Genomic DNA, 14,310 nt, shown 5'->3' with positions numbered 1-14,310 from the left:
GGGTTTTCAGTGTCTCCCAGTGGTTCCCCTTTTAAGGCTTTGGGGTCCACTCTGGGTGGATACTTACTATCTGCTTCTGTAACCAATTTCAGGGAGTGGTGGACATCATTAATACGGGTATTAATGCACAACAGGCATAATCAACACAGTACGAAAAAGGTAGTAGGGATAGTCTGGGTAATTATAGACCAGTGAGCCTTACGTCTGTGGTGGAAAAGCTGTTGGAAAAAATTCTTAGAGATAAGATCTATGGGCATTTAGAGAATCATGGTCTGATCAGGGACAGTCAGCATGGCTTTGTGAAGGGCAGATCGTGTCTAACAAGCCTGATAGAGTTCTTTGAGGAGGTGACCAAGCATATAGATGAGGATGTGATCTACATGGATTTTAGGAAGGCATTTGACAAGTTTCCACATGGTAGGCTTATTCAGAAAGTCATAAGGCATGGGATCCAGGGAGGTTTAGCCAGGTGGATTCAGAATTGGCTTGCCTGCAGAAGGCAGAGGGTGGTGGTGGAGGGAGTACATTCAGATTGGAGGGTTGTGACTAGTGGTGTCCCACAAGGATCTGTTCTGCGACCTCTACTTTTTGAGATTTTTATTAACGACCTGGATGTGGGGGTAGAAGGGTGGGTTAGCAAGTTTGCAGATGACACAAAGGTTGGTGGTGTTGTAGATAGTGTAGAGGATTGTCGAAGATTGCAGAGCGACATTGATAGGATGTAGAAGTGGGCTGAGAAGTGGCAGATGGCGTTCAACCCGGAGAAGTGTGAGGTGGTACACTTTGGAAGGACAAACTCCAAGGCAGAGTACAAAATAAATGGCAGGATACTTGGTAGCGTGGAGGAGCAGAGGAATCTGGGGGTACATGTCCACAGATCACTGAAAGTTGCCTCACAGGTAGATAGGGTAGTTAAGAAAGCTTATGGGATGTTAGCTTTCATAAGTCGAGGGATAGAGTTTAAGAGATGCGATGTAATGATGCAGCTCTATAAAACTCTGGTTAGGCCACACTTGGAGTACTGTGTCCACTACAGGAAGGATGTGGAAGCATTGGAAAGGGTACAGAGGAGATTTACCAGGATGCTGCCTGGTTTAGAGAGTATGGATGATGATCAGAGATTAAGGGAGCTAGGGCTTTACGCTTTGGAGAGGAGGAGGATGAGAGGAGACATGATAGAGGTGTACAAGATATTAAGAGGAATAGACAGAGTGGACAGCCAGTGCCTCTTCCCCAGGGCACCACTGCTCAGTACAAGAGGACATGGCTTTAAAGTAAGGGGAGGGAAGTTCAAGGGGGATATTAGAGGAAGGTTTTTCACTCAGAGAGTGGTTGGTGCATGGAATGCACTGCCTGAGTCAGTGGTGGAGGTAGATACACTAGTGAAGTTTAAGAGACTACTAGACAGGTATATGGAGGAATTTAAGGTAGGGGGTTATATGGGAGGCAGGGTTTGAGGGTCAGCACAACATTGTGGGCTGAAGGGCCTATAATGTGCTGTGCTATTCAATGTTTCTATGTACAGACAAGGTTTAGAAGTGGTGATGCACTCCAGATATGGGCTACAGGTGATAATGTCAGATTATAACACATTGTGGCCATGGGTAATAGCACACCGCAGACTTGGACACCATTGCCTATATTTAATTTCTGGGGGATTTCACTGCCTTTGTTGAATTCACCTCATTCTTCTCTGTTTCCAGGACTTGGCTCAATACGTGAATGAGGTAAAGCGTGACAGTGAGACCCTTCGAGAGATCGCCCAATTCCAGCACTGCATAGATAACTTGGTGAGTGAGTGAGGGTCAGAACCCTTGACCCAACTCCCCACCACGTTCTGCTGCCTTTGCTTCTTTGAGCTGTGACTGAGTGACAATGTCTGTGTTACAGAATCAGCCGCTGGCGTCCTACGGACGGCCCAAGGTAGATGGAGAGCTGCGCATACTCACTCTGGATAAACGAGGACGACAGGACCGGTGAGTGACAAGGTCTCACTGTTGAGGAGAGGGTTGGTCACAGTTACAGTGTGGCTGATAACACAACTGTCAATGTTGCTAGCCTCTAAATGCGCACACACTGTGACTATGACTGTGTCTACAACAGCTGTATGAAATCTCCTGGAATAGCAGCTCACTTCCATTTCTGTCATTCCCTAAATCTCTTGTTGTCCTGTCCTGCCTGTTTACTGATGCAAGGAACAACAAGTGATAGCCAGTGATTGGGGGCTCCCTGATGTCACTGTGAACAGCTGTAATCTCAGTGATTGCCAGTGCACCATGATGTCACTGTGAACAGCAATGATCTCAGGGATCTGCAATGTTGTGCTCCACCCTATCCTGATACAAAGAGACATCAGTCATCTTGTTACCTCCTCTGTCCTCCACACTCTGGAGAAACACGCAGCTCACACCCTTAGGGTACAACTCACATTCTGAATAGCCTCTCCCCTCATAGAGAGTGCCTTACAGTGCCTGAGGGGAGCCAAAGTGTGATGGAACAGGTCAGTGCTCTTGTATGGAGCTGTCTAATCCTGTTGCCAACACGTATTCTCTCTTGGTTCAGTTACGCCTTTCTGTTCGACAAAGCAGTGATTGTGTGTAAGAGGCGAGGAGACAACTATGAAATGAAGGAAATTATTGACCTGTGCAGCTACAAGATCACCAACAATCCAACAACAGATAAGGAAAACAAGAAGGTATGTGAATTACTGGTGCACCGCTTATCAACTTTCTTTGCCAGGAACTGCACTCTACTTGTACACCTCTATCAAATCACCTTTCAACTTCCTTCAAAGCGAAAAGCCCTGGCAACCATTCTCATAAGACATGTTCTCTAAGCCAGGCAGCATCATGGTAAATCTCCTCTGTGTTCTTTCTAATGCTTCCACATCATTCCTAAGATGAAGTGAAAAGAACTGAATACAATACTCCAAGTGTAGTCTAACCAGGGTTTTCTAGTGCTGCAACATTACCTCACAATAATTCCCTGAGCAATGAAGGCCAACACACCATATGCTTTTCTCCCCATTTCTCAGCCCAGCTCTGCAACCTATCAATGTCCCATTGTAATCTACAACAACATTCTACACTCTCTACAACACCACCAACCGGTGTGTTATCTGCAGAGTTATTGACCCACACTTACACTTCGTCATCCAAATCAAAAGACCAAAGGACCATTAGACATAGGAGCAGAATTAGGCAATTTGTGTGATTGAGTCTGCTCCACCATGTGGCTGATTTATTATTCCTCTCAACCCCATTCTCCTGCCTTCTCCCCAAAACCTTTGATGCCTTGACTAATCAAGTATCTATCAACCTCCACTTTAAATATACTTAATGACTTGGCCTCCACAGCCATCTATGGCAATTAATTTTAGAGATTCACCACCCTCAGGCTAAAGTAATTCTTCCTCATCTAAATGGACACCCCTCTATTCTGAGGCTGTGCCCTCTGGTTCTGGACTCTCTCCACTATCGGAGACATCCTCTCCACATCCACTCAATTGAGGACTTTCAATACTCGATAATTTTCAGTGAGAACCCCACCACCCTATTCTTCTAAATGCCAGTGAGTATGAGCCCAGAATCATCAAAAGCTCCTCATACATTAACTCTTTCATTCTCTGAATCATTCTCGTGAACCTTTTCTGGACCTTCCCTAATGCCAGCACATCTTTTCTTTGATAAGGGGCCCAAAACTGCTCACAATGCTCCAAGTACAGTCTGACCAATGCCTGAAAACCCCAACATTACATCCTTGCTCTTATATTCTAGTCCTCTCAAATTGAATGCTAACATTGCATTTGCCTTCCTTACCAGTGACCAAACCTGCAAGTTAATCTTTAGGAAATCCTGCACAAGGACACCCAAGTCCATTTGCACCTCTGATTTTTGAGTTTTTTCTCTGTTTAGAAAATAGTCTACACATTTATTCCAACATATTTCATCTTTTCTTTCTTTATAGCTTTTTAGTTACCTTCTGTTGGATTTTAAAAAGCTTCCTAATACTCTAAATTTTCACCAATTTTTGCTATAGAGTCATAGAACACTACAGTACAGAAACAGGCCCTTTGGCCCATGTAGTCTATTGCGAACCATTAATCTGCCTGGTCCCATTTGACTTGCACACAGACCATTGCCCATCCAAATTTCTGTTGAATGGTGAAATCAACCCTGTATCCACTATTTGTGGTGATAGCTCGTTCCACACACTCACCTCCCTCTAAGTGAAGTACTCCCTCACGTTCCATTAAACATTTCACCTTTCACCCTTAACTCATGACCTTGACGCCAAGATCTGGGTGTAGTGGACAGTGAGGAAGGCTATCATGACTTACCAGCTGGACAAATGGGCTAAAAAATGGCAGATAGAATTCAATGCAGACAAGTGCGAGGTGTTGCATTTCAGTAGGTCTTACACAGTGAATGGTAGGACAGTGAGGAGTTTGTTAGAACAAAGTGCAGGTTCATAATTCATTGAAAGTGGCATCGCGGGTAGAAAGGGTTGTAAAGAAAGATTTTGGCACATTGGCCTTCGTAAATCAATGTATTGAGAGCAGGAGATGGGATGTTCTGTTGAAGTTGTAGAAGACGTTGGTGAGGCCTAATTTGGAGTATTTTGTGCAGCTCTGGTTACCTACCTACACAAAAGATGTAAATAAGGTTGAAAGATTCATCCTAGGAACAGGGTATTGATGATACCACACTTAGAGTGTTGTGTGCAGTTCTGGTTCACCATACACATAGATATAATTAATCTAGAGAGGGCGCAGAAAAGAAATCACAAATAAATTCCTTACACCTGCATTGGAGAGATTGAGTTATCAGGAGAGACTGGAATAGGCTGGGACTGTTTCCCTGCAACAAAGGAGATTGGGGTGGAAGGGTGGAGCTAATAAAGGTTCATATGATCACGAAGAGCATAGTTACGTTAGATTGTCACTGTCTTTTTTCTGGGATAGAGAGTAAAGATAGAGGTGAAAGATGACGTTGTGTACTTGAATTTTCAGAAGGCCTTTGTCAAAGTGCCACACATCAGGCTGCTTAACAAGCTACAAGCCCATGGTATTACAGGAAAGATTCTAGCATGGATAAAGCAGTGGCTGATTGGCAAGAGGCAAAGAGTGGGAATAAATGGAGCCATTTCTGTGGTGTTTCACTGGGGTCCATGTTGGGACCGATACTTTTCATGTTGCATGTCAGTGACTTGGATGAAGAAATTTATGGCTTTGTTACAAAGTTTGCAGATGATATCAAGATAGTTGGAGAGGCAGGTATTTTTGAGGAAGTAGAGAAGCTACAGTAGTACTTATATTAGGTAAAAGGGCAAAGAAATGGCAGATGGAATAAAGTGTAAGTTTATGGTCATGCGCATTGGTAGAAGAAATTAAAAGGTTGACTATTTTCTAAATGGAGAGAAAATACAAAACTGAGGTGCAAAGGGACTAGGGAATCCTTGTGCAGGATTCCCTGAAGGTTAATTTGCAGGATGAGTCAGTAGTGGGTAAGGCAAATGTGATGTTAGCATTCATTTCATGAGGACTAGAATATAAAAACAATGATGTAAAGTTGAGACTTTTTTGAGCTCTGGTGACACCTCACTTGGAGTATTATGAGCAGTTTTCGGCCCCTTATCTCATCCTTATGTGCTGAAACTGGAGAGGGTTCAAAGGAGGTTCACGAAAATGACTCCAGGATTAAATGGCTTGTCATATGAAAAGCATTTGATGGCTCTGGGCCTGTATTCGGTGGAATTCAGAAGAATAAAGGGTGACCTCATTGAAACCTATCAAATGGTGAAAAGCTTTGATAGAGTAGATGTGAAGAAGTGAGACAGTCTAGGACCAGATGACACAGTCTTTTAGAATGGAGATGAAGAGGAATTTCATTAGTCAGAGAGTAGTTAATATGTGGAGTTCTTTGCCACAGGCAGTTGTGGAGGCCAAGTCTTTATATATATTTAAGGCAGAGATTGATAGAGTGTTGTTTGGTCAGGGTATAAAGGGATACGGGGAGAAGGCAGGAGAGGAAAAGTGGATCAACCATGATGAAATGGCAGATACAAGTCTTATGGTCTTATGGAAAGATTAAAGGATTCAAAAGAGTTTCCAACAGAGAGGGTGCTGGCAATAAACTGCCAGAGGAAGTGGTAGCATCAAGTGCCACAGTTCCTGAGGAGACATTGGATTGTGCATAAATAGGTACTTGGAAAGGACCAATAAAATGAACTTAGGTTTAAGTAGAGCAACCATTGTATGAGCAAGCCAATGTTAGAGTGGGGAGTTCAGGCCTTGGCTCATTGAGCTTCAGCAAGGAGAGGTGTAGCCCACAAGTAGAATTCTTTGCAATTACTTATTCAATCTTATTACAAATTTAGAACACTTGGGATATCAGACAGGATACTGGAATGCTCCTCTTGCTGAATGTCGGAAGGCAGGGAGTTCTCCAGTGTCCATGATGACTACATCTGCAAGAAATGCATCCAGCTGCAGCTTCTAACAGATCATGTTAAGGAGTTGGAGATGAAACTGAATGAACTCCTGATCATTCTGGATGCTGACGAGTTAATGGACAGAGAGATTGTTACACTCAAGGTAACTGGGTGATCGTCAGGATGGGGAAAGGGGATAGGCAACCGGTGCAGAGTACCCCTGTGGGCATACCTCTCAAAAATAAGTGTACTGATTTGGATTATATTGGAAAGAATGATTTAGGTGGTGATGATCTAGCAGCAGAAAGCCACACCAGTCAGGTCTCTGACATTGAGTCTGTCTCTGTGGCTCAGAAGGGAAGGGGGGAGAAGAGGAGAGCTGTACTGATAGGGGATTAATTGGTTAGGGTACAGAAAGGAGGCTCTGTGGACAAGAACAAGATTCCCAAATGGTATGTTGCCTCCCAGGTGCCAGGGTCAGGGAAGTCTTAGATCGAGTCCACAGCAATCTGAAGTGGGAGGGTGAACAGTCAGAGGTTGTGGTCCATGTTGGTACCAATGAAATGATTAGGACCACTGATAAGGTCCTGCAAGGTGAATTTGGGGAGTTAAATGCTAAGTTAAAGGACAGTACCTCCAGAGTTGTGATCTCAGGATTGCTACCCATGTCATGTGCTAGTGAGGCCAGAAATAGGAATATCATATAGTTTAATACGTGGCTAAAGATTTAGTGTAGGAGAAAGGACTTCAGATTTTTAGATCGTTGGATCCCTTCCAGGGATGGTGGAATCTGTACAGAAGGGATGGTTTGCACTTGAACTGGAGGGGGACTAATATCCCAGTGGGAAGGTTTGTCAGTGCACAGGAGGATGGGAACCAAAGCATCAGAACAGACAGTGAAGTGGTTGTGGCGAAAGTTACTGTTAAAGTGACATACAACATCAGGAGATGGATTGAGCATAGTGGGACTAATGTTCTGAGCTTGTATATTTCAATGCAATGCATATTGTAGGAAAGGTGGGTGAGCCTAAGGCATGGATCAGCACATGGAATTATGATAGAGCAGCCGTTAGTGAGGCTTGCTTGCAGGAGGGACAGAACTGGCAGCTCAATGTTTCGTGATTCCATTGCTTTAGACATGATAGAGTGGGAGGGATTAAAGGGGGATGGTGGCATTACTAGTCAGGGAAAATGTCATAGCAATGCACAGTCAACACAGACTAGAGAGATCTCTAGTGTGGTATGACCACTTTAATGGGATTCCTCATTATAGACATCGCATCAGTCTGGGAGATTTAGAGGAACAAATTTGAAGAGAGATGGCAGACTGCTGCAAGATTAACTTCCACATATTGACTGAGAGTATGCTATGTATTCAGGAAAGTTTCCTTAAGTAGAACATAGAATTCCCATCTAGAAAGAGTGCGATAATAAATACAGCGCAGAGAGGAGTAAATAAAAGTACAGAAGTGACAAGTGGAGTGGCCATTGTTGGGAGTGGGCCAGTGGTGAGATGGGGCTGTCAGGCTTTGGCTCAAAGGAGGCAAAGCATGCAAGAGGTGTTGGCTCTGGGTAAGTTGACCAGCGAAGTTTCTGTTAAGTTTCCTTATTTCTTACTGTGTCAAGGGTACTTAGTGTAGTTTAAATGGCCATTTTGTGTTCTTCATGCTAAATGCTGGAGACCTGAGTGACCCAGAGTCTCCCAGGGAACTACATCTGCATGAAGTGTAGCCATCTGCAGCCCCTTGAAGACCGTGTTAGGGATCTGGAGCAGCAGTTGGATGTCCTATGGCTTATAAGGAGAGTGAGGAGATCATCGATTGGAGTTACAAGGACATAGTCATCCCGAACTGCCAGGAGTAATAGAGCTAATAGGACTTGATGTTTCAATCCCTATGATAAGTCGGCACTCTCAATGTTGGCAGTGGGCTTGGAGTGGTGACAAGGAGGGTAGGTACCTCATCGGGGTCATCAGGTGGGCACCCTCCTTCTTTGACATTTCATTGATAAGCTCATGACGTCTCCAGAGGACTCAACGGTGCTACCTGGCGTCCCAGATACACCCACCTCAATTCCATTCTCTCCTATCTTCATCTTGCAGCCCAGTTGTTGTCTTTCCTTTTAATCCAAATCCAATTACTGCTGTCTTCTGCTGCATTTGACAAGGACTTGATTGCTTGTTGGAGTGAATGACCCCTCACCCCCATCTTCTTCAATAGACTGGTTGTAGATGTAGCCATGAATCCCCTGCATCCCACTTTTACAAGGAAAACCTTGGTCTTCCAGCCATTCCGGGCAGCTTCAGTTGCCAGTTCAGAGTACTTGGTCTTTTTCCTCATAAGCTTCTTCATTTTCCCATGGTACTGTCAATTCCACAACATATGCCAGCTTGGCTGTTGTGGACTGCAGGACCATGTCTGGCCGGAGTGTTGTAGCTGCAATGTCTGGGGGGAAATACAAGCTTTTAATCCAAATCCACGTCCATTTTCCAATCCCAAGCAACCTGCAGAATGCTTACCTCTTTTGATGTTTTATGGCACTCTGGAGGTTAGCCTGCTGGTACAAATCGGTTGATGTGAACATTTCTTGCCGATGTTTGTGGGAGAACATTTGTGGTGATTTGCCTCTGTTCCAAGATTGATGCCAGCTGTTTGAGAACTTGGTTATGCTGCCAAGTATACCGCCCCTGGCTGAGGCTCGTGGTGCGTCCTGTTAAAATGTGCCTTAGTGATCCAGGTGCTTGACAAAGAGAGCAAGTGGGGTCTTCTCCCCACCACTGGTTCAGGTTCTGGGGTGTGGAGTAAGAGGTCATAAGTGGCTGGATGACAAAACTTAGCCGAGATCCCTCCAACTCCCAGATGTCACGCCAGCTGAGCTTCCTCTTTTCCAGGCTCTCCCAATTAATCCATTGGCCCTGCTTGGCCTTTGAGACGGCCCTGGAGTGTCGCTCTGCCTCCTCCTGTCTTCTCACCTCCTCCACCACGAACCATCTCTTCGCACTGATGTTGCCTTGTGCCATTGAAGAGCCTTTGGGACGAGCCCGAGCCCGGCTCTCCCAAGTTGGACTTGGCCAACCACATCCCTGAAGTGAAAAGCAAACTTAACACTCTGAACAGCTTCAGATGGGGTCCACTTCCTCCCCGTTGCCACACGGGGGGCCGCTGTTCAAATAACAGTATCTTCAGATTCAGTGAGGGTCATGACCAACTTTGCTTTGGTGCATTTGAATTCTTCCACAAGACTTGCAATTGGTAATTCTGATTTGCTGTTCCCGTACAGTCCAACAGGACTTAAGCATTGTGGCAGTCCAAGCCACTGTTTCACGTGTGTGTTGATCGCTCTTTCGAGCTTTTCCACCTTGTTTTTTTTTAATTAGTTTTTTATACATTTTCTACATCGCTACAGATAAAAAAAACCCAGATCAAAATGAAGAACATTAATACAGTGCAAAAATAAACATACAATAATAATATAATACAAAAGAAGATAATTGAGAAAGCACCCCAAATTGAAGATATGTAAAATTAGTATCCTCCCCAAGCCCCGCAACAAAAAAGAACTCCAGACCAACCACAACACAATCTAGAGAGTATACATCAGGACATTCAAACCCCCAAAACTGTAAATACACTTAGCAACAGAAGGTATTAATGCCTACTACCAACAAAAAAAGGAGCTGAAAGCAAGGGACCAAAAAAAAAACCTTAGTTAAGAGGAAGGTTATGAAAATACTCAATAAAAGGTCCCCAGACCTTATGGAACTTTGTATCCGAATTAAGAACTGAATAACGAATTTTTTCAAGGTCTAAGCAGGACATAATATCATTAAGCCATTGAGCATGCATGGGCTGGGCAACATCCCTCCATCTAAGGAGGATTAAACGTCTAGCCAGGAGAGAAGCAAAAGATAATATTCAACACTTAGTCGAACTCAGACGTAAATCTGTCTCACCCAAAAAACCGAACAAAGCAATTAAAGGGTTAGGTTCTAGGTGGTGATTCAGAATACAAGATAACATTATGAAGACGTCTTTCCAAAATTTCTCCAAGCTAGGACAAAACCAGTACATATGAATGAGAGAGGCCTCGCCCCTTTTGCATTTATCACAGAGAGGACTAATGTTAGGGTAAAATCGAGATAGTTTAGATTTAGACATATGGGCTTTATGAACAATCTTAAACTGTAAAAGGCAATGGCGAGCACAAAGAGAGGTTGAATTAACCGATTTGAGAATCGAATCCCAAGTCTCATCAGATAAGGAGATATTTAAATCATGCTCCCAAGCCAATCTAATTTTATCCACAGGGGCATGCCATAAGGATGCTAATTTATCACGAATAAATGATATTAAACCTTTACCTAGTGGATTAATACAGAGAAATAAATCCATAACATTTTTCTCAGGCATTTCAGGGAAGTTAGGAATTAAAGGATTAATAAAGTGTCTAATTTGGAGAGATCTAAAAAAATGAGCATTGGGCAGATTGAACTTGGCAGAGAGCTGTTGAAAAGATGCGAAGCGATTATCAATAAAAAGATCTTCAAAATGTCTAATGCCCTTCCTATACCAATCATGGAATGCTGAGTCATATGTGGTAGGTAAAAAAAGGTGATTATGTAAGATAGGGTTAGAAAAGGAAAAACCATGGAAACCATAAAACTTCCTAAACTGAGCCCATATACGCAAAGTGTGTCGAACAAGAGGATTAACAATTAATCTGGACAAACTACTAGGGAGTACAGAGCCAAGAAGTGCAGAGATAGATAAATCTTTAGTGGAACTCAACTCCATTGCCACCCAATTAGGGCACTCGGGTTGGCCATGGAAAAAAGACCAAAAGGTAGCACAACGTATATTGGCTGCCCAATAATATAAACGAAAGTTAGGTAAAGCCATGCCACCCTCTTTTTTAGATTTTTGGAGATAAACTTTGTTAATTCTAGAGCGCTTATTCTTCCACAGGTATAACAAAATAATAGAGTCTAAGGAATCAAAAAAAGATTTAGGAATAAAAATTGGGATTGATTGAAATAAATATAAAAGTTTAGGGAGAACATACATTTTAACAACATTGATACGACCTACCAAAGACATAGATAGAGGTGGCCATTGTAACAGACTCTGTTTTATAGTATATGAAAGATTGGCAAAATTTTCACAAAAGAGATCTTTAAACTTCCTTGTGACTGTAATCCCAAGATAAGTAAATTGATTATGAACTACTTTAAAAGGGAGATCACGAAGTGTTAATTCTTGTGCTTCTTTATTAATTGGGAAAAGTTCGCTCGTATGTAAATTAAGTTTATAGCCAGAGAACTGGCTAAACTGATCAAGAAGTGAAAACATTGGAGGTAAGGATGTAGACGGATTTGAAAGAAAAAGTAATAAGTCATCAGCATAAAGAGAAACTCTATGCTCAACACCCCCTCTCCAAATCCCGGTCAATTCAGGACAATTTCGAAATGCTATCGCCAAAGGTTCTATAGCCAAATCAAAGAGAAAGGGACTTAAAGAGCATCCCTGGCGGGTGCCACGTTTGAGGTTAAATAACTGGGATTTCTGAAAATTGGTCAAAACAGAGACAGTAGGACACAAATACAGCAATTTGATACAAGAGATAAAACTTTGACCGAAGTCAAATTTTTCTAAAACTGCAAAAAGGTAGTTCCATTCTATACGATCAAATGCTTTCTCCGCATCGAGGGAAATAACACATTCAGGAATCCCAGTTGGAGGTGAATATAAAATGTTAAATAAATGCCAAATGTTAAAAAAAGGAAGATGGTTTTTAATAAAACCAGTTTGATCATCAGAAATAATAGAGGGAATAACAGTTTCTAATCTATAAGCCAAAACTTTGGCCAAGATTTTAACATCAACATTGAGCAAAGAAATCGGCCTATACGAGTAACACTCTGTTGGGTCTTTACCCTTTTTTAATAAAAGAATAATAGATGCCTCATTAAAAGAGGGTGGCAATTTACCGTAATTAAACGAGTCAGATAATACTGAGAATAACTGAGGGGAAAGAAGTGAAGAGAATGATTTATAAAATTCTACGGGGAACCCATCAGGTCCAGGAGATATCCCTGAAGACAATGCAGAAATTGCAAAAGATATTTCTTCTGATGAAATAGGCGCATTAAATTTGGCTTTGAAATCAGATGAAAGCGAAGGAATATTCAGATTATTTAAAAAGTGATCAACAGAGATATTGTCATTCAAAGATTCAGAGGAATAAACTCGAGAATAGAAATTTTTAAATGCGTCATTGATTTCTAAGTGATCCGATGTAAAGTCTCCATTCTCCTTCCGGATCTTTGTAATATGTTGTTTGGCTTTGGAACGTCTCAGCTGATTGGCTAGAAATTTACCAGATTTGTCACCATGAATATAGAAGCGACTCTTACTTTCAAGAAGTTGGCGTTCGACAGGTTGAGTAGACAGAAGATTAAATTTAGTTTGAAGTTCTACACGCTTCTTGTATAATACAGGATTCTTAGTTTGAGCATACAGTTGATCCAATTCTTTAATCTGATTAATGAGGTCTAATCGATCTGCACAGGACTTTCTATTAAGATTTGCTGTATAGGAGATTATTTGACCCCTCAAATATGCTTTCATAGCATCCCAGACAATCTGGGATGACATTTCAGATGATGTATTGGTGTTAAAATAAAAGGTTATCTGATCCTTAATAAATTTTAGAAAATCATTATCCGATAATAAAGTCGAGTCAAAACGCCAGTGTTTATTCCTCTGAGGGAGACCAGGAAAATTTAAAGACAAAGTAATTGGGGCATGGTCAGAAATCAGTATACTCTGATAGTCACAAGAATAGACAAACGGAATAGATAGATAGATAGATACTTTATTCATCCCCATGGGGAAATTCAACTTTTTTTCCAATGTCCCATACACTTGTTGTAGCAAAACTAATTACATACAATACTTAACTCAGTAAAAAATATGATATGCATCTAAATCACTATCTCAAAAAGCATTAATAATAGCTTTTAAAAAGTTCTTAAGTCCTGGCGGTAGAATTGTAAAGCCTAATGGCATTGGGGAGTATTGACCTCTTCATCCTGTCTGAGGAGCATTGCATCGATAGTAACCTGTCGCTGAAACTGCTTCTCTGTCTCTGGATGGTGCTATGTAGAGGATGTTCAGAGTTATCCATAATTGACCGTAGCCTACTCAGCGCCCTTCGCTCAGCTACCGATGTTAAACTCTCCAGTACTTTGCCCACGACAGAGCCCGCCTTCCTTACCAGCTTATTAAGACGTGAGGCGTCCCTCTTCTTAATGCTTCCTCCCCAACACGCCACCACAAAGAAGAGGGCGCTCTCCACAACTGACCTATAGAACATCTTCAGCATCTCACTACAGACATTGAATGACGCCAACCTTCTTAGGAAGTACAGTCGACTCTGTGCCTTCCTGCACAAGGCATCTGTGTTGGCAGTCCAGTCTAGCTTCTCGTCTAACTGTACTCCCAGATACTTGTAGGTCTTAACCTGCTCCACACATTCTCCATTAATGATCACTGGCTCCATATGAGGCCTAGATCTCCTAAAGTCCACCACCATCTCCTTGGTCTTGGTGATATTGAGACGCAGGTAGTTAGAGTTGCACCATATCACAAAGTCCTGTATCAGTTTCCTATACTCCTCCTCCTGTCCATTCCTGACACACCCCACTATGGCCGTGTCATCAGCGAACTTCTGCACATGGCAGGACTCCGAGTTATATTGGAAGTCTGATGTGTACAGGGTGAACAGGACCGGAGAGAGTACGGTTCCCTGCGGCGCTCCTGTGCTGCTGAATAAGTTGATTATCGAGTAAAAAGTAGTCAATTCTAGTAAAGGTATGGT

General features: G+C 42.5%; 1 protein-coding gene across 2 annotated transcripts in view; it reads left to right on the top strand.

Moving 5' to 3' along the window:
• LOC140736658 (guanine nucleotide exchange factor VAV3) overlaps positions 1–14,310 on the top strand; it is a 464,504-nt gene that overhangs the window by 253,597 nt on the left and 196,597 nt on the right. For both annotated transcript variants that reach the window (XM_073062466.1, XM_073062465.1), the window contains 3 exons: positions 1,704–1,790; positions 1,891–1,976; positions 2,563–2,695. In XM_073062466.1, coding sequence (XP_072918567.1) covers positions 1,704–1,790; positions 1,891–1,976; positions 2,563–2,695 — 306 coding nt within the window. The remainder of the gene's footprint in view (positions 1–1,703; positions 1,791–1,890; positions 1,977–2,562; positions 2,696–14,310) is intronic.

Source organism: Hemitrygon akajei, chromosome 12, assembly GCF_048418815.1.
Source record: "Hemitrygon akajei chromosome 12, sHemAka1.3, whole genome shotgun sequence".
Classification (NCBI taxonomy): Eukaryota; Metazoa; Chordata; class Chondrichthyes; order Myliobatiformes; family Dasyatidae; genus Hemitrygon; species Hemitrygon akajei.
Note: the sequence above shows the minus strand (reverse complement) of the source record. Positions and strands in the feature narration are given on the sequence as shown.